Here is a 10,942-nt window from a genome sequence, read left to right as displayed (position 1 = left end):
TGCATTGTTGATGCTGAAATGGGTTGTGTGGCATTCTTATCCAGAAGATGTTCTATTAGTTGCATTGTTGATGTTGAGAAATTTCAGGAAACAATTGCATTTTTTTATGATGGATAATATTTAGATAAATTACATTGTTGATGTTGAAATAGGTTGCGTGGAATCCTTACTTAGAAGATAATCTATTAGTTGCTCATGTTATATGTATAATGGGCAATGACTTGTGAACAATAGTGATTCCCCTTATATTTTTTGAGCTTGTTGAGATTTATTGCTCAAATTGTATGATAGGATAATTCAACTTCTAGAAATACATTCCATATTTCATAGATATCAGTGATCAATTGCACGTCATTAGTCGTTTAGGTAGGCACATTGATTATAGTTGGATGATCCACCATTTACAATACATATCAATGTAAAAAGTATAAAGAGATGTGATCTTTAGAAGGGTGTATTTTGTAATTTTTAAGGAGAAATATATAGACTAGTACCTGGGTATAATACGCTGAGTCATTCCATCAAACTTAGCTCATATTCCTCCACGCGAGAAGATGGAATATGAGTCAAATGTATGTTAGATTCAAAATATTACAAGTATTTGTTACTTTTATATATAATATGTGATAACCAAAATGTTTTACTTATGAATTCATAAATGTATTTGTTTAGTATTAGATTGGTTTGTTGTTATATGATGATTGACATATCATGGTTGATCTTCATGATCTTGAAGATGATGATGAACTTGTTTATTATTATGCATCTTTTTGGATAAAAGACATGTCACATCATACTTGAGTTGTTAAGAAAACATTAAATCTTGATAATGTTGTCTTAAAGAATAATACCACACAAATAAGTGAAAGCTATACTATTGATAAAATTAACCCAATCACTCATCATCGCAAATATAGATACACTCATATATTTGTTGAGAGGAATAGTTATAGTGTTATTTTTTTTAGTTATGAAGTTTTTTTATTACTTTTATAAAGTTATTTTGGCCAATTATTAGGTTGATTTTAATATTGTTTTATATTTTATGAATTTTCATTTATTTTGGATGAATAGAATTTAAAATTTTTAATTTACAGAACATATTTTTTATAATTTTAAATAAGATATTTACATGTTAAAAAAGAGACATTGTTTTATTCTATTATCGACAACATTAATTATTTTTATAATTAATAAATAAAAAAATAAAAAAAATATTATATGAATTACCATTATTATTAAAAAAAAACAATGTTAAAATATCACAATTGTAATTAACAAATAAAAACAACATTAATGATTAGATTTTTTATTGGACTTTCTCCTACATCCTTTGCTTTTTTCACCACCATGTTGAAATATTGATTTTGAGTTTTGGATTACACTCATGAATTTAATTTTAGACTTTATGAAATTAAAGCTTGAATGTAAAAATTTAGGGTTTTAAAATTTAGGATTACTAGAGATTATGAAATTGGGCACGGGGTTATTGAGTTGAGGGATTTGGATTTTCCAACAACACAACGTGCTTCTTCGCTAACAATTTTTTTTTTTTTTTTTCTTTTAAATAATCCGCTTAACAAGCCACCGTACAGTGCCTTTTTAAACTATAAAGAAGCTTTAATATTACAGGCACTGTTTCTTTATCTTTCTCTTGTTTTCTTTGAGTAACCCTTTTCTAGGCAATCAGAAAAGGCGATAGGAGAAATGGAAAGAGAGGAAAAAGAGCTGGAAGATGAAATCAAGTTGGCTGGGAATGCACTTCTTTCATCTCCATCTTCCGTTTCACAACTCCTTCTTTTGCTTGAGGTAATTTTTTTTCTTTTACCATCTCTCCACTTTACTTTTTCTCTACTGTAATTTTTATTTTTGGAATAATAAAGGGTGTGTTTTAGGGTTTCTGTTTTCTAAGCAATTGAGCTTTTTTATTAAATTAAATTTTCTGTTTCTGCCAACATTTTTTTATATGGGTTGGAAATAAATTACAACCATCTTGAATCTGCTAGAGTCTGCTCTTTTTTAGGAGGTGTTTTTTTTTTTTGTTTGTTTAATGAAACTTAGGTGTGACTATATCAGATTAATTTGGTTCGACTTCAATGTGCGGGTGCATCTTCTTGTAAGCTTTGGTTTGGTTGATATTGTAAAATTTTCTTTTCGAATTTCTTTTAAAGTTACAAGGGTGTTCTGAGGTTGATCTTGCATGCACACTTTAATTTTGGGTTTTGAGTCCAACTTGAAGTAAAATAAAGTTCTTGAAATGGAATTGGTTGAAGTTTGTCCTGCTGTGGTTATGCCAATATTCAGTTTGAATGCAATCTAGAATGCGTTTTGGACTTCTTTTGGTTATTTGACTGTCAATAATTTTGATCAACCTGAGGTTCCTAGTGATCTTGTTGATTATCCGACTTGTACTGGGAAATGTCACACAATACTTAAAAGTTAAATGTCTCAACCTCCGAGGTGAAGATGTCGGTTGGAGTGTTTTATCTATTACCCTCTATTTACTATCTGTTAAGCTCAATTCTTCTTGTCTCTCTCTGTTTAAATGCAGATGCAAATGCATTGTCTCATTCATTTTCCTTTTGTTTTCCTTTCCTTTTTCTTAGAAACTTGAGGATTGTTTAAAGAGAGTGAATCAGTCTCCTTCCAAATCAATGCAAAGGGCTGTAGAGGTTGCAATGAAGGCACTTATGGCCAAAGAACTTTTGAATCATTCGGATGTGGATGTGAAAGTTTGTGTTGCATCATGCTTCAATCATATTTTAATAATAACAGCACTAACTTTTTCATATGATGATGAACAAATGAAGGTACCTACCCCTTTATGTGTCTCATGTTTCTATTTCCAAAGGGACTAAGAATTTATTTGGTGCATGATTGTAATTGCATAGTCTTGTGCGTACACCAAGATACTTTAAACTGACTGTGTTTTCAATTTTCATAGTCTTGTGTATGTGTATTTTGTCTTGCTTTTATGTGTTTTTATCTAACATTGGATTGTTTTACAGGAAATTTTACAGCTGATTGTAGCTTCATTTGAAAATATATCTGACACCTCAAGCCCTTCATACCATAAAAGGGTTTTGATTCTAGAAAAGTTTGCAAATGTCAGATCATGCGTTTTGATGGTGGATCTTCAATGTTATTCCTTGATCATGGAGATGTTTAAACATTTTTTGACAAATATAAGGTGAGATTGACCAAGTGCAAATTTTTTCTTTTTCAGTCAACTTGTCTCAGCTAATTCTCGAGTAAATTAGTTTTGTTACTTTTTCAGCTTTTGTTCAGGTGGTCATCGATCTTTTATATTTTGCCACATATAGTTGGTTTTAAATAATTAGGACTTGAATGCTATTTTTTTTCCATCTGTTTTTGGAACACACGAAGTAATCCACTCATGAAGCATAGCTTGTTGGCAATGATTCATATTGCAATGCTTTTTTTTTTTTTGTCACTCTTCATGCTTCTGTTACTTGAGAATTGTATCCTTTATTATAAACCTTCTGGTCCGTCTTTTGGTTGTACTATGCTTGCTGAACTAAAAAAGGCAGATATGCAGATTTCCAAAAGTATCAATGAGTTTTTCCCCCTTATATGGGAATTAATGTATCAGTTGCATGTGCTTGATTTTATTTAAGTATGATAGTATGCCAATAAATCTGAGTGTTTCATGGAAAAGATTGTAACTCACAAGTGTATAATGCATTTCTTTTTCATAGCATGGATTACAATTGTTGAACTGAATGTGCACATTTTTTAGGGAACACCATCCTGACATTGTATATTCATCTATGGGGCTAATTATGATTATAATCTTGGACGAAATTAAAGAGATCCCATTGGAGATTGTCAACCTCCTTTTGGACTGTATAAGAAACAGAAACCAGGTGAATATATAATCAACTTTTATTTATCTTTTTTTTGTTCTTTTTTCCTGTCAAACTCGTATAGATGCTTTATTATTAAATGATCAGGTATTTTTTTTCTTTTCTTTTTTCACCAGGATGTTTTGCCTATTGCACAAAAGCTTGGAGAGAGAATATTTGAAAATTGTGGATCAAAGCTTGCTCCCTACGTGCCTCAGGCAAATTATTGTGGCCAGACACATATTAGGGGCAAGCTGCAGGATTCAGGAAGTCATACTGAGGTTGTTGTATTTATCTCATTTCACATGAAAATAGGATCACTTTAATCAGTAGGATTCACAATACATTCTCCTTGCAGCTAGTTGTGAAGGATAACAGTGATAGAGGAGAAGGCTGTGGATATCAGGTTTTTGAAAAGGAGGGGAATAGAGAGGAAAGCAGAAAGATCATAGAAAAGGATTTCAAAGAGAAGACAATTAAAGAGGAAGGTGAGATTTTTCTAAGGGAGTTTATGAAACAGAAGAGAAGTAGAAAAGGGGTCAAAATGAAGCAGAAGGTTAGCGTTCCACAATTTTTTCCTTGCTTCTTAGTAAATCTAAATTTTGTAACGTGACCATTGTCATAGTTGGAAGAGTTTTTCTAGCTGCATGATTTTTCTGTTAAATTACTTTGCAAGTGTGAAGCAAGGCATTTGAGTTTTACAGTCCAGTTGGATTTACAATGCATTTACTTCACAGCCAGTTGTGAAGGAGAAGAATGATGGAGAAGAAGGCAGCCAAAAGCAGCCTTTTGGAGAGGAGAATAGCAAGGAAGACAGAAAGGAGAAAATCAATAGAGAAGAAGGCTGTAAAGAGCAGGGTTTTCAAGAGGACCATAGTGAGGAAGGCAAGAAGGCCAAAAAGAAAGTTTTCAAAGAGAAGAAAAGTCAAAAGGAAGGTGTACATTTCCTAAGGGAGCGTGTGAGAAGTAGAGAAAGGGTAAGAAAAGACCAGATGCTTAGTATTCCAATTGATGTTACCTTCTTCGCCTTTTGGTTGATTGTATTTTGTAATGTGATTTCTCTTGCCTCATGATTTACTGGAGCAGTTCATTTTTGCTGATATTCTTGTTTAACAAAGTTTTTCCTTTTCTTTTTGCAGGGTAAACGAACACTTAAATTTGAGGGAAAACAAGCCATGGACACTAGGTGCAGTCAGCGGAAAATGCATGAGTTTCTTTCAAACTTAAAGGGGAAGAAGAGAAGCATAATTGAAAATTCAATCTTCTCTGCCTTCCTTGATATTCCTAGATGCCCCATTAATCGCAATCTGGTAGCAGCTCTTATTGAATGCTATGATTCTGAAAAGGATGCATTTATTGTAGCAGGCCAGCCACTCAAGTTCTGTGGCAAAGAAATTGAGAAATGCATTGGACTCAGCTTTGAAGGGAAAAGGGTGGACATGAATATTTTGGGAGAGCATATTGATCCTCAAATAGTATGGAAGTACTTTAAAATAGTGAATGGAAATGCAAGAATCAAAGAGAAGTCAACAGATGCCAGTAACGAAAAGGATGATGGAGAAATCAAAAGCTCCTTTGTGATATCTGAAAGTTTGCTTCTGCAAAAACTAAACCTGATGAGTGTCGGTGGAAAAGGGGAAGCTGAGGACTTCCTTCGTCTATCCATTTTATACATGTTCAATATATATTTCTTTCCACCCGCAACCAGATATATATATTGGTGGCCGCTCAAATTCCTGGAAAATCTACATGATTTTGGCTCATATGCTTGGGGACGGGCTGCATATGACTATTTAAATATATCTCTAGAAAAAGCAGCAAGCAAGTTGGCAGGTCAGAACAAATTCTACGTGTCCTTGAATGCATGTGTTCCATTGTTGCAGGTATAATGGTATTATTGACTAAAAGTTAGGCTTAATTGTTATTTTTTGGATTTCACATGTTTCTTTTGAATTTCTCTTAGACACTGGCAACGGAACGGATCAGCAAGTTGCGAGTCCTAGCTCCTCCAACAAACCTAAATCCCTCTGTGCTCAATTATACTGAGAATGATAGTAGGTCATTCAATGCAATCCAAAAGGTGTTGGCCAAGCTGCAACCTTATGAGGTAATATGGCAGCAGAATGATTTGTCAAAACTAGTCATAATATTCAATTTCAACCACAACTCTTTTATATAATTGCTCAAAATAATGTCACTATAGTTACGTCTTGCATTCTCTTTTCAATTTACCATGTAAAGAAAATCAAAGTTTTAATTGTTTCTTGCTGAGACACATAGATCAAGAAATGCAAGGATTGTGAAGGTGTCAAGAACAGTACTCGCTTGCAAGGAGGAGCCGATGTGAAGAGCACAAAAAGGCAGAAAACTCAAAATGAAAAGGAGGATGGGTTGGTAATTACGATATAGCTCTTGTAGTTCATGATCTGCAGCAAAATGAAAGTCTAACTGTACTGTGTTAGTAGAGAGAGATAACATGGGCATTATTATTCAAACTCACTTTTGTTTATTATTGTCATATATTAATATATTTCTTTTTTCTTTTTTATGTCAGAAAGATACGAACATTTTACCATTCGTTTTTTTCTTCTTTGGAAAACCATTTAACATTAGCAAAAAAAAAAAAAAAACCTAAAACAGACCTAGATGACACTTTATGAACTGCATTGTTTTTTTGTCATCACATTTTTTTTTTTGCTATTTCATCCTTGCACTTGCTTGATGTTTGTATCGATTTATATATTATTATCTGCTTTTATTTGCATTCTATTGTAAGATCGAGGTTCTTAGGAGTGTTCTATCAGTTATTTGAAGACCTATTTTATATAAAATAAAATTAATTTATTGCTGAGAAAAAAATTAAAAGAACAAAGATAAATTTTTTTTTAAAAATAGATGTTTTATTTTTACTGTTCAAGAGATGCGTAAAACTATAGTTTTGATCTTTGATGTTTTAAAATTACACATATTTATATTTTATCTTTATTGTTTATTCTTTTTTTTTGTCTAGGTCCTAAATTTTATTTTATTTGTGCTTTCATCCTTGTATATTGAGAGATAAGATAAAAGGTCACTGAAAAAGGAAAATAAAAACGAAAATGTTTCGTTATTTACATTCTAATAATAATAAAAAAATTAATTTTAATAGCAATGAGTTTATTTTAAAGAATATAATTTCATAGAAGTGGTTTAAAACTTTTATCTTACCAAAAAAAAATCCAAGCTTGGAAAAGTTTTTTTCTTTAATCGGTCTGATTTTGTTGAGTTTTAGGTTAAAATAAATTGCGTTTCTAAAAAGTCTTAGATGCTTTTATATGAAAACAATTTGAAAATAGATTTTTTTGGGCAAAACCCTAATGATAGCCAAAATTTTAATTAGTGACTGTTATTTACCAAGGTGAATGTTTATTTTATTATTTCTTTCAAGAATTGCATGAAAGATACATTGTACGCTCATTAAAAAAGAAAGGAAGAAAGTGCATGGTCTTTTTTATGTTACCATTCATTTTTTCTTTTCCTTTTTTATATTGGGAATCAAATTTACTATGAATAAAATAATTAAAATAATATTCAAAATATCATCTAATTTTACCATAGTTTTAAGTTAATTTTCTTTAGGCATGATATTTTTCTGTCTTATTGAACCATAATTTTCAAATCAAAAGAAGTTTATATTTGAAAAGTAATGATTTATGTCAAAACAATAAGAAACAAATGAACAAGGAAAAAGAGTTTTTGATTAAAGACATTTTTTCATCTTAATTCAAATTATATATTTTAATGATATTCGGTTTTTAATTAAAACAAATGATGCTCATAAAAAGATGTAAAAATAAAAAAATACATTAATAAGAAAATAAAAATTCATATAACAAAAGATATATATTCCTTTTAGATTTATTTTTTTTCTTACAAATATATAATTTCATTACACCAATATTAAGTAAAAAATGATTTTACCAATTGCTTCCCGTAAAGTCCAGCCCAACGAAGCCCAGATTCGTAGCAGAAAACATAAAAATAAAACAAGAATAGAGGGGGCATTAACATAATTGACAACAACGATCAACTCCTTTTGGCATCACCGGTTTTACTGTACTACAGCATGACTCTTGTTAATGCATGGAGGTAGTGTTCGAGTCAATTGATAGAATTGGGAAAACCTCTCTCCCTTTTGTTGGCGATACAGTCTAGTTAACGAGAAGCTTGTTAGGATGCTGACATACAAATCTAACAATATAAAAAATAAAGGATATAATAAAATGAAAAATAAGACATATAAAAATTTACGTGGTTCACTTAATTAGACTACGTTCATGAACAAGTATAGAAGAATTTTACTAAGTAATGTAAGAATTACAATCTCTCTCAAGTATAGGAGAACAATTAAAAATCTCTTTATTATTAGGAGAAAACATCTCACTTACTCTCTCACAAATACCTCATAACTTTGTGGGATTACTCTCTCTTCACTTTCCTCTTCTTCTCTCTATCTTGGTATGTAAAATAAGTTTGGAGGCATTGTCTATTTATAGACAAGAGTGAGGGGACAAAAACCATAAATCATGGCACCAATTATACCAACAACTCCCAACAACTCCACCAATTATAACAACTTCACCTATTATTTAGATGTAACTAAGTGGCTTTACAAAGCTTTGAACAAAGTAAAGGGCAGAAGGGCTCAGGCAAGGGTTTCAGGGAAAAAAATGTTGCAGAGAATGAAAAAAGAAGAAGCAGCTTTAGGAGCGTTTGCTAAGCTCTTTCTCTAGTTAAGGTGACTGACGAGGTAGATCCATACATTTTGGTTTGGGTGTTACTGCTTTAATAGAAGAAGGCGAACTTTTAGTGGTGCGATGCCAGAGAAGCTGTTCTTACTGACCACCTTGAGCTTAGGGTCATTCTGCGAAACTTTCTTCAATTCTAGAGTTCCTTTGGCTCGAAAGAAGGAGACTGATTCAAGAGAAGAGGTTTCGATTGAACCCATGACCTTTCTTGATCTAGAAAACCATGGACAACGGGGACTGATACAGGTGGTCGGCTTTAGCTTTGCTGAAGGCAGTTGGAGAGAAGTCCGTTTTCCGGGGAATGCCAATGAAATTCCACTCATAAGTATGATCTATGTTTCGTTTCAGTTCAGGACACTGGTAGTTAAAGGTTGTAAAAGCATGTTTGATAATGCACCTGCATTTATGTTTGCCGTAAATATAACTGTAAAATCTGCATTTTATATTGTGAGATTGAATAAAAAATTCAGTTTAAAATGCAGTTTTTATGGAGTAGTTTTTACATGTTTTTTTAATTGAGTTTCGTAAAATACTATTTGTTTTTGCGTTTCAAAAGTGTTTTTGAAAAAAATTGATAATTTTTTTTATTTTTTTATTTGCTTCAAATTAATATTTTTATGGTGTTTTTAGATAATTTTGATACACTGATATAAAAAATAATTTTTTAAAAATAAAAATACATTATTTTAATGCATTTTCAAGTAAAAAACACTTTGAAAAGCAATTGCAACTACACAATTACCAAACATTTTACTGCGCATAAATCTCAATCATAATTTTTACCAAACACGTATCTATATTTAATTAACCACAACTAATTATATTTTTATTAAACTTATTTTTTTAAAATCACAATCACAAAAATTACGTCAAAAACAAATACACTAAAGACTCGTAGTATTCTCCTTTCAACCTGACTTGCGGTTATGAAATAATTCAATAGCTCCGGGCCGCTCACTGCATTCCGGGCAAGCTCCCATTACATCCTACATAATATTCTTTAATTTGAGATTCCTAATAGATTTTAGCAAAAAGAATTATATGAACATTGTATTGCCATGCCCCGCTCTTTGGTTTAGGATGGATCCGGACTTGATTAAGCCTGAAGATGTTTTGTAGACCGGAAGCGAAAACATCATCCAAATTAATGGCTTCTTTCTTTGTCTCCGTTGGAAGATCTCTTATGCCTTGTCAATAATAAAAAAAATAAAAAAAAAAAACCCTAAAAAGCATAATTTTACGGTGCTATTCATAAACCCTGTGATACTCCAATTTTTCTGATAAAAAAATAGAGTAAAAAAAAGATAAACCGGAACTTCATCTTCAAATACAATATTTCTCAATCCATAAAACTAGAAGTTTGGAAACACATTTTTGTTGTTTCCCACAGTTTTGCAATACAAAATTCTTACTGTTTTTTAAATGAAGAAAAAACATGAAAACATATATTTTTTATTTTATATACAAGCACTTTCACGATGACAGAGATTATTTTGTTACTACTTTTCGACAAAAATAGCGATGGAGAATTTCCATAAAAAATTTCAAATGAAAATAACAATGGAATACATTTAGTTGGCAACTTTCAATGGAATTAATGACAGAGTAAAAAATTAATAATAAAACAATTAATAAAAACTTCATCCGCAATTTCATCAAAAAGTTGACGTGTCATTATTTATTGAAGAAATTGTCGACATAATTATTCTATCAATAAATGGAAATAAGTTATAACTTACAATTCCCTCCTCCTCCTTCTTTCTCTTGCTAAAAAAAAAAAAAAAAATACTATCATCCCTCTTATTTTCTCACAAATTCAGCCACCCTAACCCATCGGTGTTGATCTGCTTTTATCATTAGTCTATGAACATACTATGTTTCCTTTTAGCCTACCCCCCACCTCTTTTTTTTCTCCATCATCAATATCCAAATTGTGATTCCTAATTGCCCATTCATTTGGATACTAATCTTGATTATTTGAGAGATTATTGATTAAAAAGCTAATAACGGTCATTATAACTAATTTTCATGTTCTTCCTAGCATCAAATAAAGAAGTAGATTTATTAGTATGCGTATTTTGTAAAATTAAACCGATTTAACTTGAGAATACTATATTTTGTTGTAATATAATTTTGTAATCAAATTGTTTTTATCGAATTTAATTATGAATGTTGTAATTAAGAAAGTTGTCTTTTGTATGCATTATATAAATTGTGATAATTCTAAAGGTTCATCCATTTAAATTTTAGATTCACTTTTAGTTATAATTTAAAATTTGTCAATACTTA

General features: G+C 31.0%; 1 protein-coding gene across 3 annotated transcripts; it reads left to right on the top strand.

The window, feature by feature from the left end:
- The first annotated feature begins 1,632 nt into the window (after positions 1-1,632).
- On the top strand, positions 1,633-6,414 carry LOC118043799 (uncharacterized). 3 transcript variants are annotated; one of them, XR_004686700.2, is made up of 10 exons: positions 1,633-1,809; positions 2,607-2,810; positions 3,009-3,190; positions 3,761-3,887; positions 4,004-4,147; positions 4,225-4,422; positions 4,604-4,843; positions 5,006-5,699; positions 5,830-5,973; positions 6,147-6,414. XR_004686700.2 is itself a non-coding variant. In XM_035051872.2 (10 exons), the coding sequence occupies exons 1-10, from the start codon at positions 1,708-1,710 to the stop codon at positions 6,273-6,275; spliced, it is 2,214 nt and encodes a 737-aa protein (XP_034907763.1). In that variant the 5' UTR covers positions 1,634-1,707; the 3' UTR covers positions 6,276-6,414. The 3 variants fall into 3 exon arrangements, 2 of the variants coding, with proteins under 2 accessions (XP_034907763.1, XP_034907764.1); XM_035051872.2 differs by having other exon boundaries at positions 1,634-1,809; positions 5,006-5,749; XM_035051873.2 differs by lacking the exon at positions 2,607-2,810 and having other exon boundaries at positions 1,634-1,809; positions 5,006-5,749.
- Positions 6,415-10,942: the final 4,528 nt, after the last annotated feature.

Source organism: Populus alba, chromosome 6 (assembly GCF_005239225.2).
Source record: "Populus alba chromosome 6, ASM523922v2, whole genome shotgun sequence".
In the NCBI taxonomy this organism is placed as follows: Eukaryota; Viridiplantae; Streptophyta; class Magnoliopsida; order Malpighiales; family Salicaceae; genus Populus; species Populus alba.
The sequence above is the reverse complement of the archived record's forward strand: the minus strand, read 5'-3'. Positions and strand labels throughout refer to the sequence as shown.